Source organism: Prunus persica, chromosome G1 (assembly GCF_000346465.2).
Source record: "Prunus persica cultivar Lovell chromosome G1, Prunus_persica_NCBIv2, whole genome shotgun sequence".
NCBI lineage: Eukaryota > Viridiplantae > Streptophyta > Magnoliopsida > Rosales > Rosaceae > Prunus > Prunus persica.
The window spans coordinates 26,049,239-26,063,769 of record NC_034009.1 but is presented as its reverse complement, the minus strand read 5'-3'; the positions used below and the strand labels follow the sequence as shown (position 1 = coordinate 26,063,769).

The 14,531-nt window shown below is 36.8% G+C and overlaps 1 protein-coding gene across 1 annotated transcript; it reads right to left on the bottom strand.

Annotated features, from left to right (window-relative positions):
• On the bottom strand, nt 6,880-10,508 carry LOC18790387 (lysM domain receptor-like kinase 3). The gene is made up of 10 exons (XM_020554991.1): nt 9,717-10,508; nt 9,135-9,347; nt 8,870-9,009; nt 8,664-8,753; nt 8,459-8,564; nt 8,032-8,183; nt 7,805-7,902; nt 7,541-7,679; nt 7,265-7,363; nt 6,880-7,165 (listed from the first exon to the last, which is right to left on the bottom strand). The coding sequence occupies exons 1-10, from the start codon at nt 10,369-10,371 to the stop codon at nt 7,001-7,003; spliced, it is 1,857 nt and encodes a 618-aa protein (XP_020410580.1). The 5' UTR covers nt 10,372-10,508; the 3' UTR covers nt 6,880-7,000.

The window sequence follows — 14,531 nt, the reverse complement described above, 5'->3', positions numbered from 1 at the left end:
GGTACATTTCTAGTTTTTAACTCGTGGGCTAGAATATTATTTGACCCCGATGCTAAAAATTCATTCATATCCATGTCATTTGCATATATTCTTGGATTAGAATATGAATTTATGAAATCCTCGTTGATGATTGCATCTCCATTGGGTAAATGTGTTGAAGTTAATAAGTTGTGTAGATCCTACCCAATAGAGATATCAGATCATAAACTTCTTGTTGACCTGATGATATTGAAATTCATGGTGTATGATGTAATATTGGGGATGGACTTGCTTACCCACCTTAAAGTTATTCTTGATTGTGGTAGAAAGAAGGTGACTATGATTGTCAGTGAGGGGAAAACATTCAGTTTTTATGGAAATAGGAATAGTTGCAAACCTGAATCAATCTTGAATAATAGAAATTGTAATTATTTGAGATTGATTGCTCACATGGCCAATAAGGATCTAGGCGATCCGAAACTTGAGCTTATTCCTATAGTGAAAAATTTCAGTGATGTTTTCCCAGAAGAGTTATCTGGATTACCCCTAGAACGTGAAGTGGAATTTTCTATAGATATCTACCCTAGCACATCACCTATCTCTATACCTCCACATCGGAACATCGGATGGCACCAACAGAGTTGAAAGAACTCAAAACACAACTTCAAGAACTTGAAAGAAAATGTTTCATTCGTCCTAGTACCTCACCATGAGGTTTTCCTGCACTTTTTGTGAAGAAAAGTGATCAAAGTCTAAGGATGTGTATTGACTATCGTCAATTAAATAGAATCACCATCAAGAACAAGTACCCATTACCTAGGATTGATGACCTGTTTGATCAACTGCAAGGTTCCCGATACTTCTTAAAGATTGATCTTTGCTCTGGTTATCACCAATTACGAGTAAAAGCAAAAGATGTATCGAAAACTGCATTTCGAACACGATATGGACATTATGAATTCCTAGTAATGCCTTTTGGATTGACAAATGTTTTGGCAGTTTTCATGGATTTAATAAATCGAGTTTTTCGACCTTATCTGGATCAATTTGTGATTGTGTTCATTAATGATATTCTCATTTATTCATCATCTCAAGAAGAACATGAGCAACACCTGTCAATTGTTCTACAAACATTGAGAGAACACAAGTTATTTGCCAAGCTAAGTAAGTGTGAATTTTGGTTGACAGAAGTGAAGTTTTTAGGACATGTTATTTCAAAAGAAGACATCGCCGTAGATCTTGCAAAAGTAGAAGTAGTGCTGAATTGGAAACAGCCGAAAAATGTTCATGAGATTCAAAGTTTTCTTAGTTTGGCTGGCTACTATAGGAAGTTTATCAAGGATTTTTCTCGGATAGCTAATCCAATGACCAAGTTGACACAAAAGGGAGTTAAGTTTATTTGGGATGATAAATGTGAAGAAGCATTTCAAGAGTTAAAAACTCGATTAACATCAGCTCCTGTGTTAATTATACCAATAATAGGTGTAAGTTATATAGTGTATATTGATGCATCATTGCATGGTTTAGGATTTGTTTTGCTGCAATCTGACAGAGTTGTTACTTATGCTTCTCGTCAATTGAAATAACATGAGAAAAATTACCCGACACATGATTTAGAACTAGCAGCCATTGTTCATGTATTGAAAGTGTGGAGACATTATTTATGGGGAACGTTTTGAACTCTACTCAGGTCATAAGAGTTTGAAGTACTTATTCACTTAGAACGAGTTGAATTTAAGACAAAGGCGTTGGATTTTAAAGCTATGACACATAGATCTTCATTCACCATCTCCTTACAAGCTCCTACATCCCAATTTATTATTCCAGACAGTGTGTAGAATATCTCTCTGCTAATCATGATGAGTTAGCATGGACATTGCGTTCAACAGTCCCACAAGTATGCTCCTCTTCATACCTCTTAATTTGAACCATGCTACTTCCTTTTACAGCTAAAGCATAAACAAACCATGGACATTTTCCATTCTTGATCTCATCACAAACTGCTATAACCATATCTTTATCATCCTTTGAGAACCTAATTTTCCTTCTATTCAACACTGAATAGTTTCTCACTACTTTTCTAAATACATAGTGTAACAACCCGATCCTAAATCAATTTTTAATTTTTAATTTATTCTGATAAAAGACTATTTTGCCCATGGAATATTTTAAAAGATTTAAAAGTTGTCTTTTTGATTGGGATGGAATTTGGAAGTTTTCATTAGACCGTTGCATAGAGCACGTCGAGATGATTCCGTAGACACATAGTGGGCTCGAATCGGAGTTGTCATGAAGAAATGGTGATAAAAAATAGTTCAGCGGCAAACTTGTAAATATTTCAAAGTTGGCTTTAGAAAATCTAAAAACCTCCTCTCTCTCTCTCTCTCTCTCTCTCTCTCTCTCTCTCTTTTTCTCTCTCTCTCTGATTCTTTCAGATCCGGCCACAGCAAGGACCGGCACCGGCCCCATTTGAACTGGCTCGAGCCCACAATCACGAATCACCGCTTTTCTTGGCCGGAGAGCTCGAGTCTTCCCAGCGATATCCACTAGTTCGAACCAGTTTCTTTCTGTCGTTGCATAGCTCCGACCGCCGCCCATTTCTGGCGGATAAGGTGAGGTTTCTCACTCTTTTTCCAAACCCTAGCTGCATGTTGGGTAGGAATTGATCGATACTCGCGTTTAGGAACCCAATTTTGAACCTCGATTTTGGCCGAATTTCAAAATGAAATTCCGGCCGGTTGCTATTCAAATTAGGCCTCCCCGTAGTTGAATAAAATGATCCCCGCCTCGAGAAGTAGCTATGGTAGGAAGCGTGGCCGGCGATGTGGAGTTTTTCCGTCGCCAGAAATTACTCTACACAACCACGCGCTGCTGGCTAGTGTGGCGGCCCGTAGGCAAGGTGGTGAGGCCACATTTTGTCATGATGTGATCCTCGTGTTGTCATGAGCGCGTAGGTGTGCTCGAATTTCAATTCGGATGTCGTTTGAGTCTTGAACAGATTTCACCTATTGTGTGTTATCCGGGTTCGATATGTTTGAACAATTGGATTGTCTTCAATTTAATATATGTTGATCTAGGCACTCCTAGAATCGTGTAGGATTTCGTAGATCGTGAATCGGAGTCCCGAATATTCCGATTCAATAATTCAAAGTTTAACTAAACGATAACCGTCCGATCATACGATCGTGGTCAATCCGACCGTCCGATTCGGACCAAACTTGCAGGACATGGTTGTTAAAATGTATGAAACCTATTGGAACTCTCGGATTGAGAATTGGAGGTCGTGGACCCCACGGGGTCCCGGGTTGACTATTTCGAGAAATTTATCGCTTACCGAGTCTTGGGTCTTTTCAGACCGTTCTAATCATTGGAGATGTTTAAAGTGGGCATATGAATGGTCTTAAACTATGTACACGCACTTTTAGAAGCCGGGGGTCAGAGTTTTGGATTTAATAATTATGTTGGGCAATTTCATTAATTAAATATTTTTAATGGCTTAAATCAGGTACTCAGGCACTGTCAGACTCGCAGGAGGGATCCTCAAAGGGTCAAGCTAGCTCGGACGCTTAGTGAGTGGACTTTTATTTTATAAATGATTTTATGCAATTAAAGTTTCATTATTTGATCTTGAATGAGTTATTATTGACTGTTGCTTTCCAAGCATAAGTATTTAAAATTCTAAATTTTTGGTATCTGTTATATTTAAAATGAGCATGACTTAGAAAGTAGGGAGAATAATGGCAACAGGATTTAAGGATGGAATGAGAAATAGTTTCATAATTTTTTTTTTTTCAGGAAATGTTTTTAAACCACCATAGGTACCCATGTTGCCTTCGGGTAAAATGTTGCCTCATATAATATGTTGCCATCGGATAATTGTTGCCTTCGGTTATAATAATGTCCACGGACATAATAGTTGCCTTCGGTTGAGTCAGCGCACGTTTGACAATGCCCCACGAGTTTCGAGGAAGCCCGAACCGTCCGGAGCGAGGAATGCTTATCAGGTTGATTAAATGCCCCTAAATCCTGCAAGGATTGCCACTTGGGTCAAGTTTGTGTTACCGAGGCCTGCAAGGACGTGTCACAAATTGTAACACGTGGAATTGATGGAAAATAAGGAATTGACGGTAAACTGTGGGAATTGACGGAAATTAAGGAATTGACGGTTATATAATGGGTACACCTAGGAGAGAATGAAATATTGATTTTTCAATGCTTTAACCGATTTAATGATTTATGTAAATGCGTGATTAGTTATATGTATATAAATATGCATGTTCGATTTCTGTACGAGTATAGAATGTGAATTTTATTGAGTTTTCTAAATGTTTTAACAGTGGGGTTAGTATGTTCGTATTCTATTTTCTAAAACTTTATTTTTGTCCACTCACATTTTTGAATGTTTTGCGCCCCCAGACAATAATCGTGTACCAAAGCGCTACCATAGGGCAGACACCACATTCCTCTCCATCCTTTCCTTATGTAGGATTTCTTTTGTAATCGATTTGTTTCATTGTAAATTTTCAAATTAGTTGTCCTGATATTGCCCTAGGATTGTTGTAAGGGCTGAGGCCATTTAGTTCTAGTGTTGGATTGCTAGAATTTTATATTGACGCATGCTGAACGGTTAAGATATATGTATATATTGCTTTTTGTACAGTGGAAATATTTTGGGAAATGAGCATTTATAGGGGAGACTCTGTCGAATTTTGGGCAGAAGTCGGACTTGAAGAAAATTTGGTTTTAGTTAGAAGAGCAATTCGGTCATTTGTGCCCGGCACCCGCTAGGTGTCGGATACGTACAGGGTTCGGTTCAGATTCCAAGTGGAAATTGGGTCGGGTCCTGTCACATAGACACTGAGAAATCTTAAACCAATCTTAAAGATTGGGTTAGTCAAATCTGTGTCAGGCCTAAAATCATCAAACTTGGGCAGTTTCATTTTCCTCTTTCTCATAGGCATATCAACCTCATCACATGAGCTACTATCCAAGATATTAACATCACTTACAACCATATCATTTGAATTCTCTCATTCATTTGTATATCAATATGTGTAGCATTGTGGTCAACATAGTTGTCAAATGCTTTATCATCCTTTTCCAGCAAGCATTGTTCATCTTCACTTTTGCTCATAAGCACTGTCATAAAATTTAGGGTCTTCCTCATGTTCTTCATTGTCTTCATTCTCATTTTAAGCCCTTTTGCCATTCTCAACCTTTTCATATATAGCCCTCTTCATCACCATCATCCTCCGCATTTATAGCCTCTTCAACAGCCTCTTCATAATCCTCATCCTTCTCATATATACCCTCATAACTAGACTGTTCTTCACTCTCATCTTCATGTTCAAATTTAGCAGTTAGGTTTCTTGCAATAGGACCCCTCTCCCTCCAAGCCACTACAGTTTCATCCACATTAATAACAGTGTGGTGTTCCAAGTAAATTACAATCACTCTTTCAAAGCTAGAAGGCACCAAATGACACCATTCAAGTAGCTAAGCATCACTTTCTACACACACTTTTTTACCATTTTGTATCCCTGTCACAACCACTTGGTCATGGTAGCCAAGCTCTTTTGCATACTTATATATCTCTAACAAATTTATGTAGTCCAGAAGACACCAATCTAAATAATCAATATATCCCTCCACATAAAACCACCACTCATTGAGGTTTGGGGATTTTACCATTCTACCTCTATGATGTACTTCAAAGATGACTATTCCTTTGTCATCTGCACAACAGAACATAAAAAAAAGATACTTTAACCACTGCCTAGTCATATGTACATTTTAAAAAGGACAACAGAACCATCAAACTACTAGTAAACTGACATGGAGCAAGATTCACACTCAACCAACATTTTTAAAGTACTAAAAGAACCTTTAAACAACTAGTAAACAGGAAAACATAACAGCAAGACATAGGGGACCACAATAATTTTTTATTCCAGTCTTTTCAAACTCAACACCTTTGGACCCAACCCACCAAAGCCAGCAGACAATAATGAAGCTTAAACCTGGACTACACTCTGTAAATCTCTCACTCTCATTGATTCCATTTCAAAATAGAAGGGCCACTTACCGTACTCGAATTGAGAACCTCCTTTCTCTCTCGGCACCGTCATTGTCCTTTTCAATCTCTCTAATATTTCGATTCTCTCTCTCTCTCTCTCTCTCTCTCTCTCTCTCTCTCTCTCTCTCTCTCTCTCTCTCTTCAATTATATACTCCAAACCCCAATCCCTAAATTATTTCTACTAAGAAGCTTTTTCTTTTGCCTAAATCTAAGAATTGAGCTACTTCAATTTGGATTTTAAAAGTCTATGGGGTACACTATGCTACGTAGGATGCTGACTATGCTTAGCAATTGGCCACCGTGTGTGCTTTTACCATAATGACCCTGCCACATTAGCATTTTTGACAGTTTTTTGAATGGCATTAACAGTGAGGGATAAAGTGAAACACAAAACCATGATCAAGGGGGTTGAGTGGGTCACTTTGACTTTGGGAAGTAAAGTGAGATTTGACTGAAGTTTCAGGAGGTATTACAATAAATAAGCCTAAAAACACACACACATACACAAAAATGTGAAGAGAAAAACCCCAAGCTAAGGCCAAGAGTTGTGGGTGGGATCAAAGCATATAAAGGGTTACTACATTTGGTTTTGATCAAAAGGTTCGTTTGTTTTCCTTTTTCTTTTTTTTTTCCAATATCAATCTTATTATTACATTAAAACAAGAATCAAACTAATAACTTTATACATGTCTTTTTATTTATTTGTCTTACTTTATATGCCAAACATTGAAAAATTACAAACTGGTTACGAGCTACTAGAGCTGCATTTGACTACAACACAAAATTAGTTAGAGACTTAAGAAGGGAAAGAAAATACAACAAATTATCTAGAAACTCACTTGATTGATATACGATGAAAATACATGTAACAAAATTACACCCAAAAAAGAAGAAGATCATTTAGCAGAAAACGAGCAATCACTGTGTGAACAAGTGTTTTAGGATCATCTTCCATTAAATACACCACTGAAAACCTGGCTATTCCCACCAAGCGATGCTTCCCATTCAATTGAAGATACCATAATCTGTGAGAGCATCACAACAATCTCCCGCATCTCTGGCCTCTCCACTGCTTCTTCACTCAAACACCACTCAGCAATCTCTGCCATCTGCAATACATATATGATCTGAATCTCTGACTCTTTTTTTTCTATCTTCGAAGCAATAAAACAAGAAAGACAAAAGGGTATATAATTAAAAAAGCAAACCTTGAATATGTCTTCCATGGGATAGTTGCTCCGGAGATTTCCATCTGTGGCAGCCTCTAAAGCTGATTCTGGATCCTCGTCTTGGAATATCTTTTTAATCTGACGATGTGTTGGAAATTAAATTTAGATTGTACTCTTGTGGAATGCATGCATAGATATTTGTTAAAGTACAATCATTGGACAAACATAGATATCTGTTCACTTCATGTTTCATGTGTGGTTGTGATAAACTCTGTTTTAACATGTAAATATATGTCAAAGTCTGTGGAAACTTACAACTGTAATTAAAGATTTCATCTTCTCAGGCTCACGGTTGTCACGGAAAAGTGCACGTTGCCCTGTGATCAGCTCCGCTAGCACCACTCCGAATGCAAACACATCAGTTTTGTGAGTCACCTGGAGCTCCTTCACAGATCTTTCAGAAACACATAGTAGGTCAGGTCAGATATACCAACAACTAAGACAAACTTGCTTCTATGTGAAGGTTTACCATAGTGTCCTTTGTGATAGTTGTATAAAAGGCAAAGACATAAAACTTACTCTGGGGGAAGATAGCCTGGTGTTCCAACCAACCTTGTCGCTATAATGTCTTCTTCATTGGTTCTTCCAACAAGCTTTGCCAAACCAAAATCTGCCACCTACAGAAATGAATTTTAACCTACTAACTTTTAACAGAAGTTGTACAATAAAATTCAGTAAAACTTTAATCAAACACGGCTGCATTAAAAAGATCCCCATGGTGGAGAATGAATTCATTTTTTAGTTACCTTTGCCCTGAGCCCCTCATCAAGTAGAATATTGCTTGTCTTTATATCACGGTGCACGTATCGGGCTTTTGTGTGGTCATGAATGTATTCAATACCTTTTGCAGCATCCAGTGCAATTTGTGTTCTTGCAGTCCAAGAGAGTGGCTGGTGACCTAATTTAATAGCCCAGTTTAGTGAAGTTCCTAACGATGCTTTGTAGGTTAAGGATCCAAGCACGCAAAAAACTCCAGAATCTTATTAGATATATGACCTAAGTTTGAAAACATATAGTCTTTGTTCCAGATGAGTACTAGTATAAAGCCTGTTCTGATACTTAAGTTTGGATTTGTTTGGTTAACTTCATCTCATTTAGCTGCAAGTTAATGATTAGCTCTCCATGTAAAAGGTCCTTTTAAAGAGGTGTGTGGCTGTGAAATGATTTGAATACCTTTAAGTAATGGATCATGAAGATGTTCACTCAGTGATCCATTCTGAACATACTCATACACCAGATAGAGGTGGTCATCTCCGCTTGCATACCCCAAAAGCTCCACCTAAAACAGAGATTTCACAAGTGATCATTCTGCTAAAGCCTTTCTTTCACACCATGTTAGAACTCAGAGGAGGTCATTTATTTAGAAATGATTGCTCACCACATTAATGTGATGGATCTTGCATAAGACCTTTAGCTCTGCAAAGAATTCTTTGGTACTATTCGATTTCATCTTCTTTACAGCAATCTCCTGAAAGTTGAAGCAGCTGTTATCTTCTGAAACTTAATGTAACCACATAAATGTGGCTTAGTTTTGTAACTTTTGTCAGGTAGAAATGGAGAAAAACTTGTGGGGTCTTTCCATACCTTCTCCCCTATTACTCCAAAGTACACACTACCATATCCGCCCTCTCCAATTTTCCTAGTTTCATCAAAGTAACCGGTAGCCTCTTCAATCTGCTCAACACCAAATATTACCGGTCCATCTGATTCAAAAACTGGCCCATCTATAAAACCAACAATGTAGGTTAACTGTAATGAGCAATTTTCACCCTCTCCAGGCATATTGACATAGCTAATCCAACATGCACAAATTATTAAATTCTAGAGTTGGTTGGAGTTTAAATCTGACCTTCCATGTTTTCTTTATGAAGTAACTGATTATGCAACGAAAAAGATCTGTGGGCAGCCAAGCTTTTGGAGCTTCTGGACACAGATTTATTTGGAACTTCCACTTTTTTTTCTGGTGTTCGTCTCCTATAAAGGAGAAGGATCAGTGTGCAGATTGAAAGTAATGTCACAGCTAATATTATGCCAATCAGTATTATCCATTTGGGTCTGATTCCTGATGATAAAAAACAAAACAATGACCGTCATCTCCCATGGAAAACTATCTGTGAATTTTCTGAAATGCGTGTATAAACCTGTCTATGTAAGAATACATAAATCCGCAGTATTGGAAGATTGAAAGAAAACAAAGCAAAATGAAATGAAGTTACATCATATCAAATAATTATCAAACCCTTGTAGTAATCTGATTTCCAGTAAATTTCAATTTGATTCAGAACTTCTTTTTTTGTGGTAAAAATTGTTGACCAACAAATTCATTCATGTTGGTTGTGAAACATTTTTTTGTTTTTTTCAACTGTGGACATAGATTCTTAGATATTTCAAGCACGTGAAATTTAGTCAAGAAGTCTAAAACAGAACTCACCTGTTTTTGATGTTTTAAGTCCATTCTTTTCCATGGGAACAAACAACACCCAACCCACAACTATGAATGAAGGATTCTCAGTCATATTTTTGTTCATGTTTTCTATGTTATCAATCTTGGCAGACAGCAGAATTCCAATATCCGACAGTGTATCATGCTCCTGAACTGTATATGTTACCACAATCTGAGAGTCACTTTCTACGCAACCACATGGAAGATGAATGGGAAAGTTGGCTTCTGGAACGAATTTCGGTAGCTCTTCTTTGACAGACAAAGGTTGGCCGCTGTAAATTTGATTGGAGACATCATAAAATGTGTCTGATGGCTTCACTTTGTAAGTTGTATCATAGAAATATCCAACAGTGCCAGATATGTTTTTGCAAGAACAAGGCACACTTATGAGGTAATCTTGTTTGCTGTTGTGTTTTATAGGATTGACCTCCGATGGAAAGACAGAGTAGAAAGAGGCAATTTGCTCTTTGTTCAGACTGATGTTGATGTGGTACAGTGAGGCATTACATGTCATGATTTTTGCAGAGCAACTCAAAGGGTTTATGAAAGTGGCTTTAATAGATGCATCGGAGGCAAAACCTGCAGGAAATTGAGTGAGCCACAGAGAGAGGAGAAGACAAGGAAGATGATGAAGGGATGCCATGGTTGTGGTGTGGACTTGTTCCTTCCTATGCAGGAAAGAAAGAGCTGAAAATGTAGGAGTTTCAAAGCTTTGTTTTTTGTTTGTTTCTCAAGCAACACCAAAAGAAGTGATTGGTAGGAATACCCTTGTTTATTAGGTTTTCCATAGGTTATTGCAAAGAGAGTTGAATTCATATATTACTCAATAGTACAGATGAAATTTTTATATGACCTTTATGCAAGCATCGACGAAAATCTAATCTACAATTTTCTAATCTTGATCATATTTTTGTAAGGGGTAAGATCAAGTCCCAACTTAAATGGACGAAAGTGACCCTCAATTTGACTGAATAATTGACATAACTAATTGCAGGAGGACATGACACGAACCATAAGTTAACGAGAACTAATTGAAAGTTCAGAAGGCAAAGTGGAACACGACCTATAATTCAGAGACATTGCTAAATTTTTCCTTTTGTCTGGTATAGCAGGGGCCCTTAGGGTAGCAAGAGAGCAGAAGTAGATCGAACGGCTCAAGATCAATTATTAAATCTAAGCACTTACTGGGGTCTATTGATATAGACAGATAAAAACGCTAGTGTGCTGCGTCAGTGGAACATATGACATTAATCATTATTAAAAGGCATTCTGGACTGGTCCAGTTTTTATATATATTTTTCTTTTTACTGTCATTAGTAGAGCAAACACAAGAGCTTTGTTTTTGCCGTTTGTAATGCATGGTTGGCTGTTTGGAGCTTCTTCCTTTGTTTTTAATCAAGGGGCGGCTGGAAACTTTTTTTTTTTTTTTTTTTTCCTATCTGAGCAATCAGATATATATTCTTATATTTTCATTAATTTTTATTACTAATGAGAATTATACCTTAAATTAAAGCCAGAGATGCCTTCAGAGCTCTGCCAAGGACTTCTGCATATTACAATTATTTTTCGTGCATGAACATGTAGAATAGGATTATGGGATGCTTCCTTGGTGAGAAAAAAACGACTGCAGCCTTGGTTCCTCATTTAGCTAAAATTATTATTATATTGGAAAATAAAATAAAAAGTGTCCTCAGATGGCAACGAAGAGCTAATCAAGATTAAATTTTGGTTACAATATTAATCAGGGAGTTAGAAGTTAGACATTATATTGGTTATTTGAACTCTGTGCTGCCGGCTGAGAAAAATCTTATTTTAGAAGTTGATGCAGTAAAGTCATATATATAAGACTTTTGATCTTGTTATTTTTTATTGGAGCGTGCTGAGTTGTTCCTTCCAGTTAAGGTTGTGATTGATTACAGTCTTTCCAATTGAACAAGAGCAAAAAAGGAACCACAGGTATTTTTTTAAGCCCAGCAAAGCAATAGCATGGTGTTTAATGATCCAATAAGCCCACAGTTTATTTTTTGTCTTTTCTTCATGGATTGAATCAAAGCTCAAGCAATTCACAAGGGTTTCTTTCCTCTCTCTAAAGACAAAGTTTTATTTTTAAATTTTTATACAAGCGATATTAGAAAAGGGGGATTCAAACATAGGACCTCGAGTGCAGAGATAACTACTCTTAACTTACAAGCCCCTTGCCTCTAAGCAAAGGCTTGAGTGGACAAAATAATTTCAACCTTTAAAATAATATTTTGTTATTACATTATGTTACATGTTTTATCAGAATTCGTTTTGAGCTTGCTTATTGCAGACACTAATAAAATTAGAAAGATCACAACACAAAATTCCTACCGCTCTTACCCCTCTCTCTCTCCCCCTCCAAGGAAGGTATCACTCACAATTCACTGGTACGCAATTTGTTACACCACACAGGAAATCGAAACTTCAAACCGACTTTAGTAGAAGAAGAAGAAGAGCCTAACAAATTTTGAAACCTATTTCTCAAGACAATATATTTACAAAGGCCAACAGACAAAACATCAAGAGAAACAAAAAGAGGCAAGGCAAAAGCACCTGCAATCTTGATATAACACTAATCATTAATCATGTATAGGTAATTGTGACAGTTTACACATCATTAATCATTGATTAATTAACATGGACACCATGGGTCGTCTAATGATCACCACAGCAACCTTCTTCACCTTGTGCATCATCATCTCTATCATCGTTCCTTGGTCAGAACTCACTTGTATTTGGTGTTTTAAGTCCATTCTTTTCCATGGGAACAAACAACACCCAACCAACAACTAGGAAAGAAGGGTTCTCAGTCATATTTTTGTTCATGCTTTTTATGTTGTCAATCTGGGCAGACAGTAGAGTTCCAAGATCTGATAGTACCGTATCATGCTCCTGAACTGTGTATGTTACCACAATCTGAGAGTCACTTTCTACGCAACCACATGGAAGATGAATGGGAAAGTCGGCTTCTGGAACAAATTCTGGTGGCTCTTCTTTGACAGACAATTAAGTTGGCCGCTGTAAATTTGAGTGGAGACATTATAAAATGTGTCTGATGGCTTCACTTTGTAGGTTGTATCATAGAAATATCCAACAGTGCCAGATATGTTCTTGCAAGAACAAGGCACACTTATGAGGTAATCTTGTTTGCTGTTGTGCTTTATAGGTTTGATTTCGGATGGATGGACAGAATCGAAAGAGGCAATTTGTTCTTTCTTCAGGCCGCTGTTGATGTGGTACAGTGAGGCATTACATGTCATGATTTTTGCAAAGCAACAGATGGGATTTAGGAGAGTAGCTTTGATAGATGCACCGGCGGATAAACCTGCCGAAAATCAAGTCAGAAATAGAGAGAGGAGAAGAAAAGTAAGGAGATGAAGGGATGCCATGGTTGTGGTATGGACTTGTTCCTTCTTATGCAGGAAAGAAAAGGCTGAAAATGTTGGAGTTTCAATGTGAGAATGTGAATGTGAAAATGTCCCACATTAGAAAGTTAAAATTTTTTGTAAGAGCTTATATAAGGTATTGGGCTACTCCCTCCTATTGCCAATTGGTTTTGGGATGGAACTTCAACTTCTTTCATGCTATTATAGCAAGTTGTCCACTTGTGAAAGCCCAACGACCACGCGTGCTCCACGTCACTAAATATGTGTTGTCCATGTGTTAGCCTTGAAAATTCGCCACCCATATAAGTGAAAATGTCCCACATTAGAAAGTTAGAGAGTTGCATTCATGTATTACTCAATAGTACAAATGAAGTTTTTTTAATAGTACAAATGAAGTTCAAGATCAACTATTTATTATGAGCATTTTATTAGGGAGCTGATTTTCCCACTCTCCTTTTCTCCGCTTACATTTCATTTTGCTTTTTAATCAATTTTGTTATTTCTCTTTCCTATTCTACCCTTATCCTACATTAATTTCTTTTTACTTCACTTTTATATTATTTCTTTATACTTAATTTACCAACCTCCTCAGTTAGGAAATTAGCCCATGGTCAGTAAGGAAATAGCAAGACTCAAACACAAGAGCTTTGTTTTTGCCGTTTATAGAGCATGGTTGTCTCTTCGGTGCTTCTTCCTTTGTTTTTAATTAAGGGGCAGCTGTCCCTTTGGTCTGGAACTTCTTTTTTATTTTTTATTTTTTCTTTATTCTTTATGAGAAATCAGATATATTTGTATTACTAATGAGAATTATACCTTAAATTAAAGCCAGACCCAAATCAAGATGCCTTCACAGCTCTGCCAAGGACTTTTGCATATTATTATGATTATTTTTAGTGCATGAACACGTTCAATAGGAATAATATAGAATGCTTCATTTCATTGGTGTGAAAAATGAGTCTGCAGCGTAATTAGTGTCATTGGAGTGGTAAAATTCCTCATTTTAGCTGAAGGTAATATGAATCATCATCATCATTATTATTATTATTATTATTATTATTATTATTATTATTATTATTATTATTAATCATTATACTATTAAGAAACATTTGAAAAGAAAAAAATGTGTCCTCAGATTGCAACGAAGAGCTAATCAAGATTAAATTATAGTTACGAGTTAGTTTTTGGTACTTAGGGTCCTTAATATCCATTTGAACTCTTTGCTATCGACTAAGAAAAACCATATTTTAGACGTTGATGCAATAAAGTCAAATATATTAGGGTTTGTTATTTTTTATTGGAGCATGATGTGGTGTTCTCCTTAAGGTTTTGAATTGATTGATTACACGATTACAGCAGTCTTTCAAACGAGAGCAAAAGGAATCAGAGGTATTTTTGA